The following is a 15,911-nucleotide window of genomic DNA, read 5'->3' on the forward strand; positions in this document are numbered from 1 at the left end:
CCTTTAAAAGTGAACAATTCACTGGTTTTCAGGGTATCCACAAGGTTGTCTATGTATCACCACTATCTAATTCCAGAATGTCTTCCTCACCCCAGAGAGGAACCCCCATACCCATTCATTAGTCTCCTGACCCCGTCTCCCCAGCTGCCAGTGGCCATCCATCTACCTTCCATTTCTATAGATTTATCTATTCTGGACATGGCATATACTTGGAAGCATAAAATATGTGGCCTTTAGGTTTGTCTTCTTTCACTTAGCATAATGTTCTGGATGTTCATCCACACTGTTGCCTGTATCAATATTCCATTTTATGGCTGAACAGCAGTCTATTATATGTAGGTGCCTCAATCTGTCTATCCAGTCATCTGCTGTTCAAAGTCAGGTTGTTTCCGATTTGGGGCTATCGGGAACAATGCTGCCAGAAACATTCGTGTACAGGTTTTTGTGTGGGCACGTGTTTTCATTTCTCTTGGGTGGAGACCTAGAAGGACAATTGCTGGGTCCTATGGTAACTAGAAAATTAACTTTTCGCAGCCCTTCCAGACTGTTTCCCAAAACGACTACACTATTTTACCTTCCCACTGGCATCGTTTGAGGGTTCTAATTTTTCCATGTCCTAGGTACGCTTATTATTGTTTTTGATTCTAGCGGGTGACAAGTGGTATCTCATCGTGTTTTGTCATTTAGGAAAAAAATCAAAGCCATCCATATACATAGTGTAAAAAGACAACGCTTAAGAAGTAAACGCCCCATCTCTTGAACCATTTCCATGAGGCAAATACTTTAAATTCCCTTTAAGTTTCTTCTGGTATTCATCTTCTCCCTCTGGTAATATGCTTATACTGCTGTTTTTAAAAATCAGTTTCCGATATTCTCTCTTGACTCCCAACTCTGGAGAAGGAGCATTCAACTCTCTTCTCTTCCCCCAGGTGCACACAGACCACACACTTACTTTATCCTTCCATCTTCAAAACGGGATTCTAATCTCTATTTTTGGTTAAATCAAGAATCGGCACTTGCACTGTTAGGACTATGTCTTTACAGCCACGTGGCGTGCGAATATTTACTTAATCATACTTTTACCCTGAGACTGCAGATGACGTAGAGCAAAAATATTTCCCCCCCTTTTTTTTTTCATTTCCACAGTTTTCAACATAATTAATTGCTACTTCATCCTCAAATTCTGCAAGAAAACTAAAAATCTTTGGTCATATGCCAACACATGGGTATTCTGCTATTTCCTTCTTTGTCCTTTCCTGTTTTTGCTTTTGTTTCTGGGAGTCGCTCCTCCAGGGCTCTCCGCTCTCCTGCTCTCTTGGGGACTGGGACCCGCCTGGTTGCGGGCCTGCTGCATAGGTGCTGCCCTGGGACTTCCCTTCACCACTCCGGCTTCTCTCCTCTGTGGCACCGTCTGCTTCCTGGATCCCTTATCTCCCTCCGGCCTAGTTTTATCCCTCAGTTTACAACAACATAATCTTCCAGTACCTTCTTTATTCCTCCATTCCTGCCCTCTTTTGTGTTAATTTTTTTTTGTTTTTGAGAGAGAGAGAGACAGGGGGGTGGGGAGAGAGAGAGAGAGAGAGAGAGAGCGAGCGAATCCCAGAAGGGGCAGAGAGAGAGGGATTAAGAGAGGGAGAGAGAGAGAAGTGGAGCTCGAGTTCGCCCGATGCAGGGCTTGAACTCACAAACTGTGTGATCATGACCTGAGCAGAAGTCAGATGCTTAACGAATGAGCCAGCCACGTGCCCGTTAAATAGATATTTTGAAGTGTACCATGGTAATTCTTTTGTTTCTTTCAGGTTTAAAAAAAATTTTTTTTTAATGTTTATTTATTTTTGAGAGATAGAGACAGAGAGCAAGCAGGGTATGGGCAGGAGAGAGGGAGACACAGAATCCAAAGCAGTCTCCAGGCTCTGAGCTGTCAGCATAGAACCTGACGCGGGACTTGAATCCATGAACCATGTGATCATGACCTGAGTCGAAGTCTTTCGCTTAACCGACTGAGCCACCCAGGCGCCTTTTTTTTCTTCTTCTTTTTTTAGTGATTGCACTGGTGATTCTGGTTAACATCTTAACTTAAAACAGTCTAGTTTGGATTAATACCAACTTCATTTTGGATAGCATACAAAGTTGTTTATGGCTGCTTTCATGCTACAATGGCAGAGGTGAGCAGTTGTGACAGAGCGTGTATGCATAAGGTCCGTGAAACCTAAAACTTTACTGTCCGGCCCTTGACGGAAAAATTCACTGATCCCAATCCAGTGCCCCGATTTTCGTGATCCCGTGCTCTACCTCCTGCCTCCAAGTGTTTAAGTAATCTTTTCTCCTCTGAGCTCTCACTGTGTTTCAACTTTCCTGAAACCAAAAACTTAAGGGCACAAAACAGTATCAGCAAAGTGTGAAAACCTCCTTGTGCACCCTGCTGTATTTAAGATGCTCAAGACGCAACCCATCACTATCTAGGAAATCCAATCCTTCAACATGAAATGGCTCTGAGGATAATGACTATCGATTCGAATCTGAACATTTCCAAGGCTGGTGTCTTCATCACTTTGTCCCATGCCCAGGCAGGGCATTTCCACATGCGTGTTCTGTGACGTTCCCCATTCCAGGCGGGGCCTGTTTTTGTATGACCAGCATCCACTTCCCATCCTCTGATGAGAGTTCTTTGATTTTTATTTGACACCAGGGATGGAGACACGACATGGGGCACTGTGTGGGCAGACAGCTGCCTGGGACCACTCCCAGGAGTGGGCCCGCCTGAGCTCAAAGCCCAGCACCGCAAGGCAGGCAGAGCCAACAGGGAGGGGGTGAGTGGGCCCCCATGACATGGCTTCACTTCTGCCCTCGGCCGTACCTTCGGACTCTCAGCCAGGTGCACCGAATACATCCCTGTTCCTGTGTAGGCCCATTCCAGTTGTGCTTTGGTGCTTGTGGGCAAAGGAGCTGTGGCTGACACAGACACCCGAAGCAGAGGCTGAGTCTCTTTCGGGGTAGATACGTAGGCCCAGTATCTTCATGAGGGTCCTTCATTTTTAGCAACGGAAGAGTAAACTTTTCTGCTCTAGTTCAGGAGCTGGACTCGTTTTAGTCTCATGCAGGGTCGATTTCAGAACTAAGAAGGAACCTCTCAAGTTCAGGCGACTGTCCGTGACAGAACAGGAAAAAAACTCATGGTTTCCAAAATGACTAACTATGAAGAGAATGACACCACCGAGTGCAACTGATCAAATATCTGATCAGCACATTGTGAAAGGCAATCAGGGTGTGATTTCACGTGATAAAAAGCAGTCCTTGTACTTATCTATCTTTCAGAGCGTATTTGCATCCATGACTTCATTACATTTGCTTAGGCTCCTTTTTGATAAATGACCCACATTTTATTTTATTTATTTTATTTTATTTTATTTTATTTTATTTTATTTATTTAATGACCCACCTTTTAAAGCCTTTTCTAAGCATAAAAACCAAAATATATTTTATAAATAATTACACATTAATTTCTTATAAATAAAAACTCTAAAATGTTTACTCTTCCCCAACTCTAGTTTTAGGCTCCTGGTATTTATCGATTTTGTTCGCTCTTCTCAATTCTAGGTCATAAACAATAATTCTTATTTTCCCAGATTTAGAGGACCTCTGAGCTTTTTTTTCTAGCTTGTCTTCCCTTCCACCCCCTTCTGGGCTGTGACTCGTCTATGTAACCTGCTTGTCCTTAATGCATGCCTTACACAAGAAGTATCTGGAGTTCACAGGCCAAGTTTTGAACCCCCCAGCTCTGTTACTTCCTAGCATTATGGTCCTAAGCAAGTGTCTAAATCTGTAAAATGAAGATAATATAGCTCATGTCATTGTTGTAAAGATCACATGAGATGTATGCCAAAGAGACACAGTAAGCGCATAGTAGATGATAGTGGGCATCATCTGATGGACAAAAGAATGAGTTTTGCCAGCCAGTGATCCTTGCACTTTCATTCCACACAGGAGGCTTGTAAGAACCAGCAGCTGGGCATACTGTCTAAAATCTAAGCCCCATGAGGGCAGAGACTATGTCTTGTTCATCACGATAGCCCCAGAACTTAATAGATGATAGGCATATAACAGGTATTCAATACATATTTACTGGATGAATCAATGAATGAATATAGGTGATACAAGTATAGTTTTACTGATATTCTGTTTTTATGGATGAGGAAACTGAGGCTCAGAGAGGTTAAGTGACTTGTAGAAAGTCCCACAGTGGGTTGGGGAAGGATTAAGATATAGTGCTCCTGCCTGGTTTTTCTTCCCTTCTATCGTATCACCTCCTTGGGCCCTTACCTTATGATCCAAAAACTCAGGTGTAGTATCTTTGTTATAAATGATGATTCTCAAGGGGGGCAGAAATGATTCTGAAATTTTAAAACCTACCGTGGTATCCACAGCCTTGACCTTCTCTGTGGGGATGTGCTTTGGGACAGGTTCTGTCTGTGACAGCATCACACAGCCTTCAGCACCTAAGGTGATGATTACGACCTGGCACCCCCTTTCCAAGAGCACCTGTGCAGCCTTCCCAGTGTCTGCAGGGCTGTTGACCGTGAGGCCAGTTAGGATCTCAGCCTGGAATACAAAAAAGTGAAAGGAAACAGCGGTGAGAAAAGTAAGCTGGGTCTATTTCCAGATTAGATTTGGTTTTCTAGAAAAATGTCCCCCTTCTTTTGCATAACAACCAATGCAGTGGGGAACTTTGATGGATACTGGCTCAGGAAAATAAATTAAAAACCCTATAACAATGACAAAAACTCACTATCAATGACATTTTGGGGACAACAGGGGAAATGTGAATGTGGCCTGGATATTAGATGACAGCACAGAATCACTAATAATTTTCTTAGGTGTGAAAATGGTGTTGTGGCTCCTCTTAGGAGATGCACACTGAAGTATTTAGGGGTGAGGTTTCATGTTATGTGCAGCTTTTTTTGAAATGACTCAACAAAAACAAAAAGAAATACACACAGTGGAGAGGGGAAGCATATAGCAAATGTTAACAACTGTTTAGGTGGAGAGTATGTCACTCTTCGTTGTGTTGCCCTTCCAGCATTTCTGTGTGTATGTATGATAATTTTCATCATAAAGAGTTAGGGGGAACAAAGAATTCTACAAAAGAAAGGAAGAGGGGAGGGAAGAAAGGAGTAAGGGAGGGGCCGCTGCCAATGACTTTGATATATAAGTCGTGTCTGTAAATTTTACCCCTAAGGTTGTATTTCTTCTAGGCTCCTCTTGGGTCATAATGCCTTTCTCTTATTACTGGTTATAGCTTTCCATATTTGCACAACACCCATTTCTTTTGTTTGTTTTTGCTCAAGAAATTGGAAGCAGGGTAGGAGGGACACTGACATGGAGCAGAGAAAGCAACGTGCTGATATATTCAGGAGATGTCCACCATTTACTAACTCTGGGACTTTTTCCAAGTCACGTATAAAATGAGGGGCTTGCACAGGACCACAGTTCTCTCCCAGAATATAAAAAGGGCTCTGGCTGAGGTAGGGATGAAGGGCTGTAGCCCTGCTTCCTCACCCCCTAGGTACCCCTCTAGCTTCTCTGGGGACCCTCTATGGTTCTGAAATTAGTGGCTGAAAATTCACTGGACCAGATGAATTATATGATACTTTATGACTCAAAAAGTTTATAACCAAATTCTGTCTTTTCTATATCCTATTTCTTCCTAAGAATGGGTCTATCTCTTCCTGTGCTTGCTCTGAACATGCCCAGATTAACCCTTTTTGTTGCCTATAAGTCACCCCACAGTGTCTGCTCCTTCTGGGGTTTGGTCTTCCCTGGCAGCAAAGGTTTTGTTAACTTGACCATGTGTCCTTCCTGAACCATCTTTTCCACACCCTGTCTGAGTTGGCTATGCCTTAAGGCCACCTTCTGTTTTCTTTTTATAAGTTTTTCACTGATCTTCATTACTGAGATCACTTACATCTGTTGAGTTAGTTGGGTCTATTTTCAGAAACACTGAATTCTTGTGGTTTCTAAAAACCTGTTAAAAAACGATTCTTTGATGAAAGATCCTGAACGTAAAAATAATGCAATAAACACCCATGTACCTACCACCCACTTTAAAAAAAAAATTTTTTTTTTTACGTTTATTCATTTTTGAAAGACACAGAGAGATAGAGCACAAGCAGGGGTGGGTCGGAGAGAAAGGGGGACACAGAATCCGAAGCAGGCTCCAGGCTCTGAGCTGTCAGCACCAGAGCCTGACATGGGGCTTGAACTCACGAACTGCGAGATCATGACCTGAGCTGGAGTCGGATGCTTAACCGACTGAGCCACCCAGGCACCCCACCTACCACCCACTTTTAATAAGTCTTAACATTTTATTTTATTTGCTTCAGTTATTTTTCTCTAAAGGAGGTAAATGATGTAGTGCCTGGGTGGCTCAGTTGGTTAAGCATTCAACTTTGGCTCAGGTCATGATCTCAGGGTTCGTGGGTTGAGCCCCATGTCAGGCTTTGTGCTGACAGCTCAGAGCCTGGAGCGTGCTTCTGATTCTGTGTCTCCCTCTCGCTCTGCCCCTCCTCTTCTCACGCTCTGTTTATCTCTCTCTCAAAAATAAAATAAACAACGGGGCACCTGGGTGGCTCAGTTGGTTAAGTGTCCAACTTCGGCTCAGGTCATGATCTCACGGTTCATAAGTTCAAGCCCTGCGTCGGGCTCTGTGCTGACAGCTCGGAGCCCGGAGCCTGTTTCAGATTCTGTGTCTCCCCCTCTCTCTGCCCCTCCCATGCTCATGCTCTGTCTCTCAATAATAAATAAACATTAAGAAAACATTAAAAAAAGATAATGTCCTCCATAGATATTATGTATTAATGTGCTTTTCCCCTTAACATTATTTCATTTGTGTTTATATATGTAGCATTCCATATACTGCAAAAATACTGCAAATATATTACAGTTTAAAAAAAATTTATTCTCCTTTTCATGGACACTCATTTTTCCATTTTCCCCTTTTACAAACAATGAAGTATTGGATATTCTTATCATGTATATAAAATCTGTTTTTTTTTTCCTCTGGCCATTTAAAAATATTTTTGTTTTGACTTTGGATTTTATGCAGTTCCACTAAAATGTATGTTAGTAGACAGTTGTATCTTTGTATCTCAAGTGGTACTTTTAATACGCTTTTGACCTGAAGACTTGTGCCTTTCTTCAGTTCTAGAAAACAACTTGCAGTTTTTTCTCCAATATGGCTTCTCTCCAGTTCTCTCCTTTCTCTTCTTTCGCTTCCATTAGATGTATGTTAGAGCCTCTCAACCTATCTTTCTTTTCTCCAATTTCCTCTTTAGTATTAAAAACAAAGTTTCTGTGATATTTCTAGGTGAATTGAGCTTTTCACTTCTGGGTGAATTGATCAAGATTCTTTTTCAATTCACTAATTCTTTGATTCCAGTTTGTTTACCTTCCTAATGAGTATTTTGTAGAAAGATTTTAATTAGTGTTTTTCATCCATTTTGAGTTTGTTTTTTGTGTGTGGTGTAAGAAAGTGGTCCAGGTTCATTCTTCTGCATGTCACCGTCCAGTCTTGCCAACACCATTTGCTGAAGAGACTTTTTTCCATTGGATATTCTTTCTTGCTTTGTCAAAGATTAGTTGGCCATACGTTTGTGGGTCCACTTCTGGGTTCTCTATTCTGTTCCGTTGATTAGAGTGTCTGTTCTTGTGCCACTGCCATACTGTCTTGATGATTATAGCTTTGTAATCTAGCTCAAAGTCTCGAGTTGTAATGCCTCCAGCTTTGGTTTTCTTTTTCAACATTACTTTGGCTATTCAAAGTCTTTTCTGGTTCCATACAAATTTTAGAATTGTTTGTTCTTGCTCTGTGAAGAATGCTGGTGTTATTTTGATAGGGATTGCGTTGAATATGTAGATTGCTTTGGGTAGTATCGACATTTTAACAGTATTTCCTCTTCCAATCCATGAGCATGGAATGTTTTTCCATTTCTTTGTGTCTTCTTCATTTCTTTCATAAGCTTTCTATAGTTTTCAGTGTCATTTTCAAATTTCTAATTGACTGATTTTTATATTCACATATTGTTGCTTTGATTCTGTTTCTCTTTCTCTTTTTTTAATGAATGAGAATCTCAATCATATCTATCTATTTATTGAGAGTGAGTGGGGGGAGGGGAGAGAGAGAGAAGGAGAGTCCTAAGCAACTCCAGGCTCAGCACAGAGCCCAATGTGGGGCTTGATCCCAACAACCCTGGGATCATGACCTGAGCTGAACTCAAGAGTTGGATGCTCAACTGACTGAGCCACCTGGCATCCCTCAATCATTCTTATTTTAATGTCTTTTTTGCACTGCTTCACTATTTGGATTTCACCCTGGGAAAATTCATCTTGGATTGTTGATTTTATTGGATAACTCTTGAGCATTATGTTTTGTCATCTGAAGGCTCACTTTGCTTTCTGAGAGTTGGAGAATCCCACACTTCAGCTCCCGCTAGGCTTCTTCCTGCCTTTCCAGTGGTTTTATGGTTGCATCCATCAGGCCCCAAGGGTCTCTAAACCAGAGCCAGGTGTTATATCGGCAATACGGAGTTCCTGTTCTGCTGTCATTGGCGATATTGCCAATCTCGTCACATTCACGGTCACCACGTTAGCATTGGCTTAATTCATTCCTGATCAGAGGCAGTACCTCTGTCCTCCTATCTCCTCAGTTTGGGAGCCTTACATATGCTGTAGTCCTGGGCAGCAGGCTTAACAGCTTCCTCTAACATTTTTGGTCAGCAAGGGAGCCTTAGCCCAGCATCTCTGGGTTTGAGCAGGGGGCATTGCCGCAGTCTTCCATGAGTGGCACATTTCTAGTGCTCGTTACCCATTAGAGGTCCCTACCACTTACACCTGCCTCTGGGACTGAACTATAGCACACGCAGGGCTGAATGCTCTAGGATTCTGCTCCCTTTCTGATTTGTGGAGTTATCTTGTTTTTGAGCTTGTGAGTACCTTTTCATTGTCTCTTTGTATCTTTATATATCAATGGTTTGTGTATGAGCAGAGAGAGTGTCTTAAAGCATGAATTTACATTATTATCGAGATTAGAAGTCATCCATAAAGGGGCGCCTGGGTGGCTCAGCATCTGACTTTGGCTCAGGTCATGATCTCGTGGTTTGCAAGTTCGAGCCCCACATCGGACTCTGTGCCGACAGCTCGGAGCCTGGAGCCTGCTTCAGATTCTGTGTCTCCCTCTCTCTCTGCCCCTCCTTCACTTGCACTCTCTCTCTCTCTCTCAAAAATAAATAAACATTAAAAAAATTAAGACGTCATCCTTAAGAATGTTAGGTTTTTAAAGCTTTTCTTTTTTCCATTATGTGTTTGAGATCAATTTTCTTAAAGACTAGAGTTTGTTCATTTGTTCATCCATTTAAAAAGCATTTACTAGGTGCCAACTATGTGCCAGGTACAACGTAATAGATGGTAATTTCCAAAGATAACTGTATCAATATTTGTCACAGTGTATATGCTCTTTTCACACTGTGCAATGGCAATCTTCTACTGAGAGGTGGAGTGTGAGGGCAGAGTTTCCTGCCTCAGTCAATAGAATGGGCCAGAAGAAATACTGCGTGACTTCCAAAGCTAAGTCATAAAAGCCAACTCTTCTGCTGGGCTCCCCCTCCCTCTCCCTCTGGATAGTGTTTCTCGGAACCCAGCTTCTACATTGTGAGGAAGCCCGGGTTACAAGGAGAGGCCTTGTGTAAGTCTGGTCAACAGCCAGCATCAACTAGCAGACATGAGTGAAGTAGGCTTCCCATGATTCCAGCTCTCTGCCTTTGAGTCTTCCAGGCCCCAGACATCACCGAGAGAGACAAGCCATGCTGTGCCCCGTCTCAATTCCTGATGCACAGAAACCATGAAGGACAAGAAATAATTACAGCAGGTTCCCTGTATCTGCAGTTTCACTTTCCGTGGTTTTAATTACTCATGGTCAGCCGCAGTCAGTAGGTGATCCTCCTCCTGTCGTATCGTTGGAAGGTTAACAGCAGTTTAACGCTATGTCACGGTGCCTGTGTTGCTGACCTCACTTCATCCCATCACGCAGGCATTTTATCATCTCACACCATCTCGTAGGGGAGGGGTGGGTACAGTACAGCAAGATATTGAGAGAGAGGGAATGTGATCATTCACAAAACTTCTATGACAGTATATTGTTATAACTGCTCTCTTTTATTATTATTGTTGTTAATCTCTTACTGTGCCTACTTTAGGAATACAACAGTGAATAAGACAGATGTCCCTGGCCTCACAAGACTAGTAATTCAATGGAGAAGACAGAAGTACTGAGTAAGTCATTTGAGCTGTGATGAGTGTTTGAAGAATAGTGTTCTGCAAGTATCTAGCAGGGAAATCTACGCCAGTTGGCCGTGGAGGGTAATCTAATTTCTTACTATAAAATGGTTATTACTTCCCACAATTCCTTCCTCCCAGCACAAGGCCTGGCCATAATGGGTGCTCAAAAATACTGCACAGCTTATTGTGATTGGTTAAAATTAGTTTCCTTGCGGCAGTCTTTTTGTTTTTGTTTTAGTTTTTATTTACTTCATGTTCTGAGAGATGAAATTAACAAAAAGGCAGGTCAGGAAATCCTGGAAACATGCATTCAGCCTCTGAACCACATGGAAAATTACTATTACAGTTCTTTAACTACTAACGTTCTCTCTGCATGTTGCATCGTATAGTATGTCTTTGCCTCCCAACATCGAGAGAGAGAGCTCTGGTCTAAAACTGTCTGACCTATATAAGGGAAAAATATTGAAATTTTCTTCCTAAAATGGTTCAGAATGAATGGGACGATCTGAATGTAACTGAGAGATATTTTACTCAGCTCTATACATTAGGACGCTCAGATGGACTGAGAGAGCCCTCTCGTAACAGAGTGGCCCCTGAAGTCCTTCTTGTGGCATCATGGAGAACCTATGTCTGTTCCCTAAGGCAGTCACAGCATCTTCACAAGAGAATGTAGCAAATGTTCCAGGGGTTGCATATTAATTAGGGTCGTTAGACCAGTTGAATTTGAATTTCAGATAAATAACAAACTTTGTAGCATAAGTCCATTTCGTATATTATTTGCTGTTTGTTTGAAATTCAAATTTAACTAGGCATCCTGTATTTTTATTCACTAAATTTGGCAACTCTAATACTAATTATTCCATAGAATGTGGAATAATTAAAAAAGAAAACAAAACACCAATAGTGCGAAGGTAGGGAGGGGACTAAAATTAGCTGAGGTTTGAGAAGTGCCAGATTATGGAGATGACTCAGGGAACCTTTTTCTCCACCTAGGATTCACTAATTTCCTTTTCTCCACACCCCAGTTGGCTGAAAAATGTGTTTTCACGGGGCTCAAGAATTCACATGCAATCAAACTGACACGATTAGTCCTGCCTCTTTGCTTTACCCGTTTGTATGAAAGTCTTTGGTTTCTCACGGAATGAGCAAAACCTTCCATCCTTACCTCAGTTTCATTGCAGCAGAACACATCTGAGAGGGCGTAGAAGCGAGGATCCAGGTCAGCAATGGCAGGAGCTGGATTGAACAATGTTTTCACTGTAAAGGAACGGAAAGGGGCTTCAGTGGTCCTCATTTTTAACACGGTGTGTTGACAGACATTGGGTAAAGGCAATCCCCGAGTGTGACCACTTTCCCCATGAAATGAAAAATCAACTTAGTTACGGGTGTAGAAGTCTAAAATCTCAGTCTCTATGATGGCCTAGTACCAGCCCCTTCTTATTTCTATTTGCTCTATTTTTCACTCTGCAACACTTCAGCTTCAAGGGCAAGCGTCGGTATTACAGTCAAGATGATTACAAAGTTGTGGCAAAGCGCAAGAATATTAAAGAAAATTTTAAGTGCTGTGGCCTGAAAGGACATGCATGAATGTGAACATTCAGGCTGGTGAACATTTTTGTTCCTAAGTCCATTTTCCAGGAAAGAAAAGAAGTTAGAAAAGAAATAATGAAGAGGTCAAAAATTTCCTGGTAAGAATAGTCAAATAGGAAGTTTATGTACATATGCAGGTTTTGAACATCTATGCATGTATTCCAGATATATCACAAGTACTCATGCAAACATAAGCTTTTTTCTAAGATTTTGTTTTTAAGTAATCTCTACACCCAAGGTGGGGCTAGAAACCACAACCCTGAGAGCAGGAGTTACACGCTCCACCGACTAAGCCAGCCAGGCTCCCCAAACATACATTTTCACAGAAGCTTACGTTCTTGGCTTCAGTGAAGAATCTGGGAACATAAAGGAAAGCTTGATTGAGAAAGGAGGAGAAATTCAATCTGAGACTGAGAGCTAGCTCAGACTAGGGACCTACAAGAGAAGGATGGATAGGGATAGCAGAGACAGGGAGAATGAGAATGTCAGAGCTAATACAGCATCAGAAGAATTTCTGCATTTTTCAGAGGAGGAACGTGAACCTCAGAGAGATGAGGTCACAGTCTAAGGTCATATGCTGGGACATGGTTAAGCTGGGTGCCCATGTGGGGGCCTCCAGCTTTAAGTCCAGTATTTGGTCATCTCTCTAGGCCAGGACTCTGTTTATAGCAACACAAGCCTCCATTCCAATTTACAGTGTATTTAAAACAGCCTCTGGTGTGGAACTTGGCAAATAAATTTATTTATTTATTTATTTATTTATTTATTTATTTATTTATTTATTCATTCATTCATTCATTCATTATTTATTTACTATTTTTAAAGAAGTCTTCAGAAATCACAATGACAGGAAGCTTCCCCTTTATCAAAACACTTATCCACCAGAGTACCCAACTAGATTGGCTGGTTTCTTTTTCTCTGCCCAGGTCCAATGACTTATGTGTTTAGTAGCCCCACTGGACCCACAGAGTAAACAACTCTAGCTGCACTTCTCAGAGACCCGTCTAGAACAGTGACCCACAAACTTCCTTGCACATCAGCATCACTAGGAGAGCTCATTAAAGTGCATGACTTCTGGTCTCCCCCTCGAACCCACTCATCAGAATCTCTTGGGGTAGGAACAGGAACGTGCACATTGAGGAGTTCTTCAGGTGGCTCTTCTGTAGCTGTTGTGGCATCGATCCGTTCCACATTCTTGGGGAGATGCTTCTCAGCACGTGGCTAATGGAAACTATCCACTACTTCTGCCTGATAAAGCTAGCTAGTTTGCTTCCATACCTTCCTTGGTCTTAACAGTTTGGTTTGGTCAATGGATCTTGTCCAGTGGTCTACAGACTAATGCTATTCCCACAGTTTCATTATTTTAGAATTCAGAATGTCCACCCACAGAGATCCTATGGTATATTTTTGGCTGCTCATATTTTTGCACAGGTTATTGTGCAGCTTAAGTTAGAAAATGGGTGTAAAAGCCCTATGTAAACTGTAGAGTGTTGTACAAACGTAAGGGATTATTACTGTTATTATATTGTCCTTTACACACAGCTCAACACCCCCGCCCATCCACCCATCTCTTTTGCCTTCTGTTGAAGTTTGTAGCCTGGCAACAGTCTCTCTCATTGGTTTTGTCGCTTCTGCAAGGTCTTAAGAGATGTCAGTTATGCATAAAGGCCCTCAACGCCCAGCATTCCAACACACCCATTTACTTTTTACCGCTGTAGAACAAATATATTGCTCCTTATTTTCCTTGAAGGGTAAATTGCAAAAGCATTGCTCACATATTATGATCTCTAAATCTGCATGCATCTGAGCACAGGTTAGAGGGAAGTACCAGGATGGAACAACAGCTTTGAGCCATTCTTATAAAAGTGCCATTTCATCTCAAAAGATCCCTGACCCAGCAGTTCCTTTTCCAAACCTATCCTACAGAAATACACAGGCAGGCAAAGATGAGGTACAGCGAGGTTCAGGATGTACAGTGATGTACAGCTCTTTTTTTAACAGAAAAAGAGAAAAAGACAAAAAGAAACCTAAGCTTCTATCAGAGAGGACTGGTTAGGAAAAAAAAAACAAAACCTCTAATGGAATGTTCTCCTGCTGTTAAAAAGAACGAAGCAGATTTCTGTTTAGCCACAGAAAGATTTCTATAATTTGTGAGTAAAAAAAAGGAAGTTTTGTAATAAAATCCATAGTATGACCCTCTCTCTCTTTTTTAAATCAAACAAAGCATACTTATATGCGTATTTACATTTATACACTTGCACAGAAGAGAACAAAGTCTGAGAAGTTACTCACTAAACTAATAAGGGATTAGTTCCAAAGGGTGATTGATGGGCATCAATCTGACCACAGATTACCTGCTATACACCAGGCAAAGACATCATTCTTAAAACATGTATAATATCTTACATCAAAAACCAAGTACATTGTAAATGAAATGATATAATGTCTGGCTGTTGCTTCCAAGGTTGCGGGGTGGGGGGAGGTGGGGGAGCAGTGAGTTGGGGTATAGATTCAACAGGATTGGCCATGTGTTGAGAATTATTGAAGCTTAACGACAGTAAATATGGGTTTACTGTACTATTCTCTGTATGTCCAGATAGATTTGAAGTTTTCCATCATAAAAAACAAATTTTAAAGAAACCATTACATTGCGTTTTAAGCAATAAAAAGAGTTGCTGGAATGAGACATTCTACAATTTGATCTGACCATAAATATTGTATAAAAACCAATCCAATCTTATTTGCTTGTATTTTGCTGAAGGAAAGCATTCTTACCAAGGCCGGATGGTAACAGGCTGGATATGTAGGCTTAGAGTCTGACTAGTAACTAAATTTAGGGGAAAAAATGAAAATACCATAAAGCAAAGGACTCTCTTTGGCTCGTGCTACCATGAATTAGCATAAATATTTTACCAGGGTGAAAAAACTGTGAAGAATCAGTAGATGTAGTTAATCAAATAAGAACGCACCTTTGTGATAGTTTAGGTGGGAAAAAATAATGTCATCCCGGAACCACACAAAAGCAGAGGACACAAAATGTACCATGGAGTAACTTGGACCTGGAGGGGTGACTGACAGCCCCCAACATAGACGGGCTAAGCTCCCGGTTGTCTTAACAGCATGCCAGTGGCTGGCACAGTGATGCCAGTGAGGAACGGGTGAGCCCTGTGAGGGGGAACGCATAGGTGCAAAGCCAGGAAAACGAGGGGGAAGCGCTTCATGGTGTCACCATGGAGGGCAGGAGCCAGACAGTTAAGAAGGCCTTAATAACAAGCTTGGGGGTGCCTGGGTGGCTCAGTCGGTTAGGCGTCTGACTTTGGCTCAGGTCATGATCTTGGGGTTCATGAGTTCGAGCCCCACCTAGGACTCTGTGTTGACACCTCAGAGCCTGGAGCCTGCTTCGGGTTCTGTATCTCCCTCTCTGCCCCTCCCCCGCTCACACTCTGTCTCTTTCTCTCTCAAAAATAAACATGAAAAAATTTTGGAAAAAAACAACTAGCCTGGAGAAATAGGAAGAAAGTCACCCTAAGTAAAGAAACTGGGAGAAGGTTGGGGTAACCAAACACTGGCTTGGCGGCCTCCCTCTAGGGGTTGTTTACTGTGAGTTGATCAGCAGAAACGCTCAAAAGTTGGGCTCTGTGCTCGTGGCTGTGAAAGTCAAGGTGGCCGGCCAAGAAGTTTGCTTTGCCAAATGGAAAAGGACTAAAGTGGCATTATAAGATATTTTGTGTCCTACCTAGAATTTAATCTTGGCGATCTTACAATCTCAATTATTTATAATTGTTCCTGTAATGTTCCATTTGCTTTGAAATGGATGTAAAGACCAGACCCGGCATGCCTAATTTCATCCCGAGCAGCTGCAGCACCAGCTCTCTGCTGTGGGCCTGCCTCGCAGCGTCCTGACCCACGGAGGAGGGGGCCGGAGGACGCCACTGGCTCATTTCTGGTGCTGCAGGTGCTGTTTAAGACCAATGCTCTCTTCTTGGTGAAGA

The 15,911-nt window shown here is 42.1% G+C and overlaps 1 protein-coding gene across 5 annotated transcripts in view; it reads right to left on the bottom strand.

The window, feature by feature from the left end:
• RBKS (ribokinase) overlaps positions 1 to 15,911 on the bottom strand; it is a 98,846-nt gene that overhangs the window by 47,861 nt on the left and 35,074 nt on the right. For 4 of the 5 annotated variants that reach the window (XM_086700259.1, XM_086700255.1, XM_025927357.2 and 1 more), the window contains exons 6-7: positions 11,495 to 11,586; positions 4,411 to 4,599 (exon numbers count right to left, since the gene is read on the bottom strand). In XM_086700259.1, the coding sequence (XP_086556385.1) occupies positions 4,411 to 4,599; positions 11,495 to 11,586 (281 nt within the window). Of the gene's footprint in view, positions 1 to 2,377; positions 3,145 to 4,410; positions 4,600 to 11,494; positions 11,587 to 15,911 lie in introns of those variants that run through there. The other variant, XM_086700258.1, reaches the window with a different exon arrangement.

Source organism: Puma concolor, chromosome A3, assembly GCF_028749965.1.
Source record: "Puma concolor isolate L17-30 chromosome A3, mPumCon1.1.hap2, whole genome shotgun sequence".
NCBI classification, from domain to species: domain Eukaryota; kingdom Metazoa; phylum Chordata; class Mammalia; order Carnivora; family Felidae; genus Puma; species Puma concolor.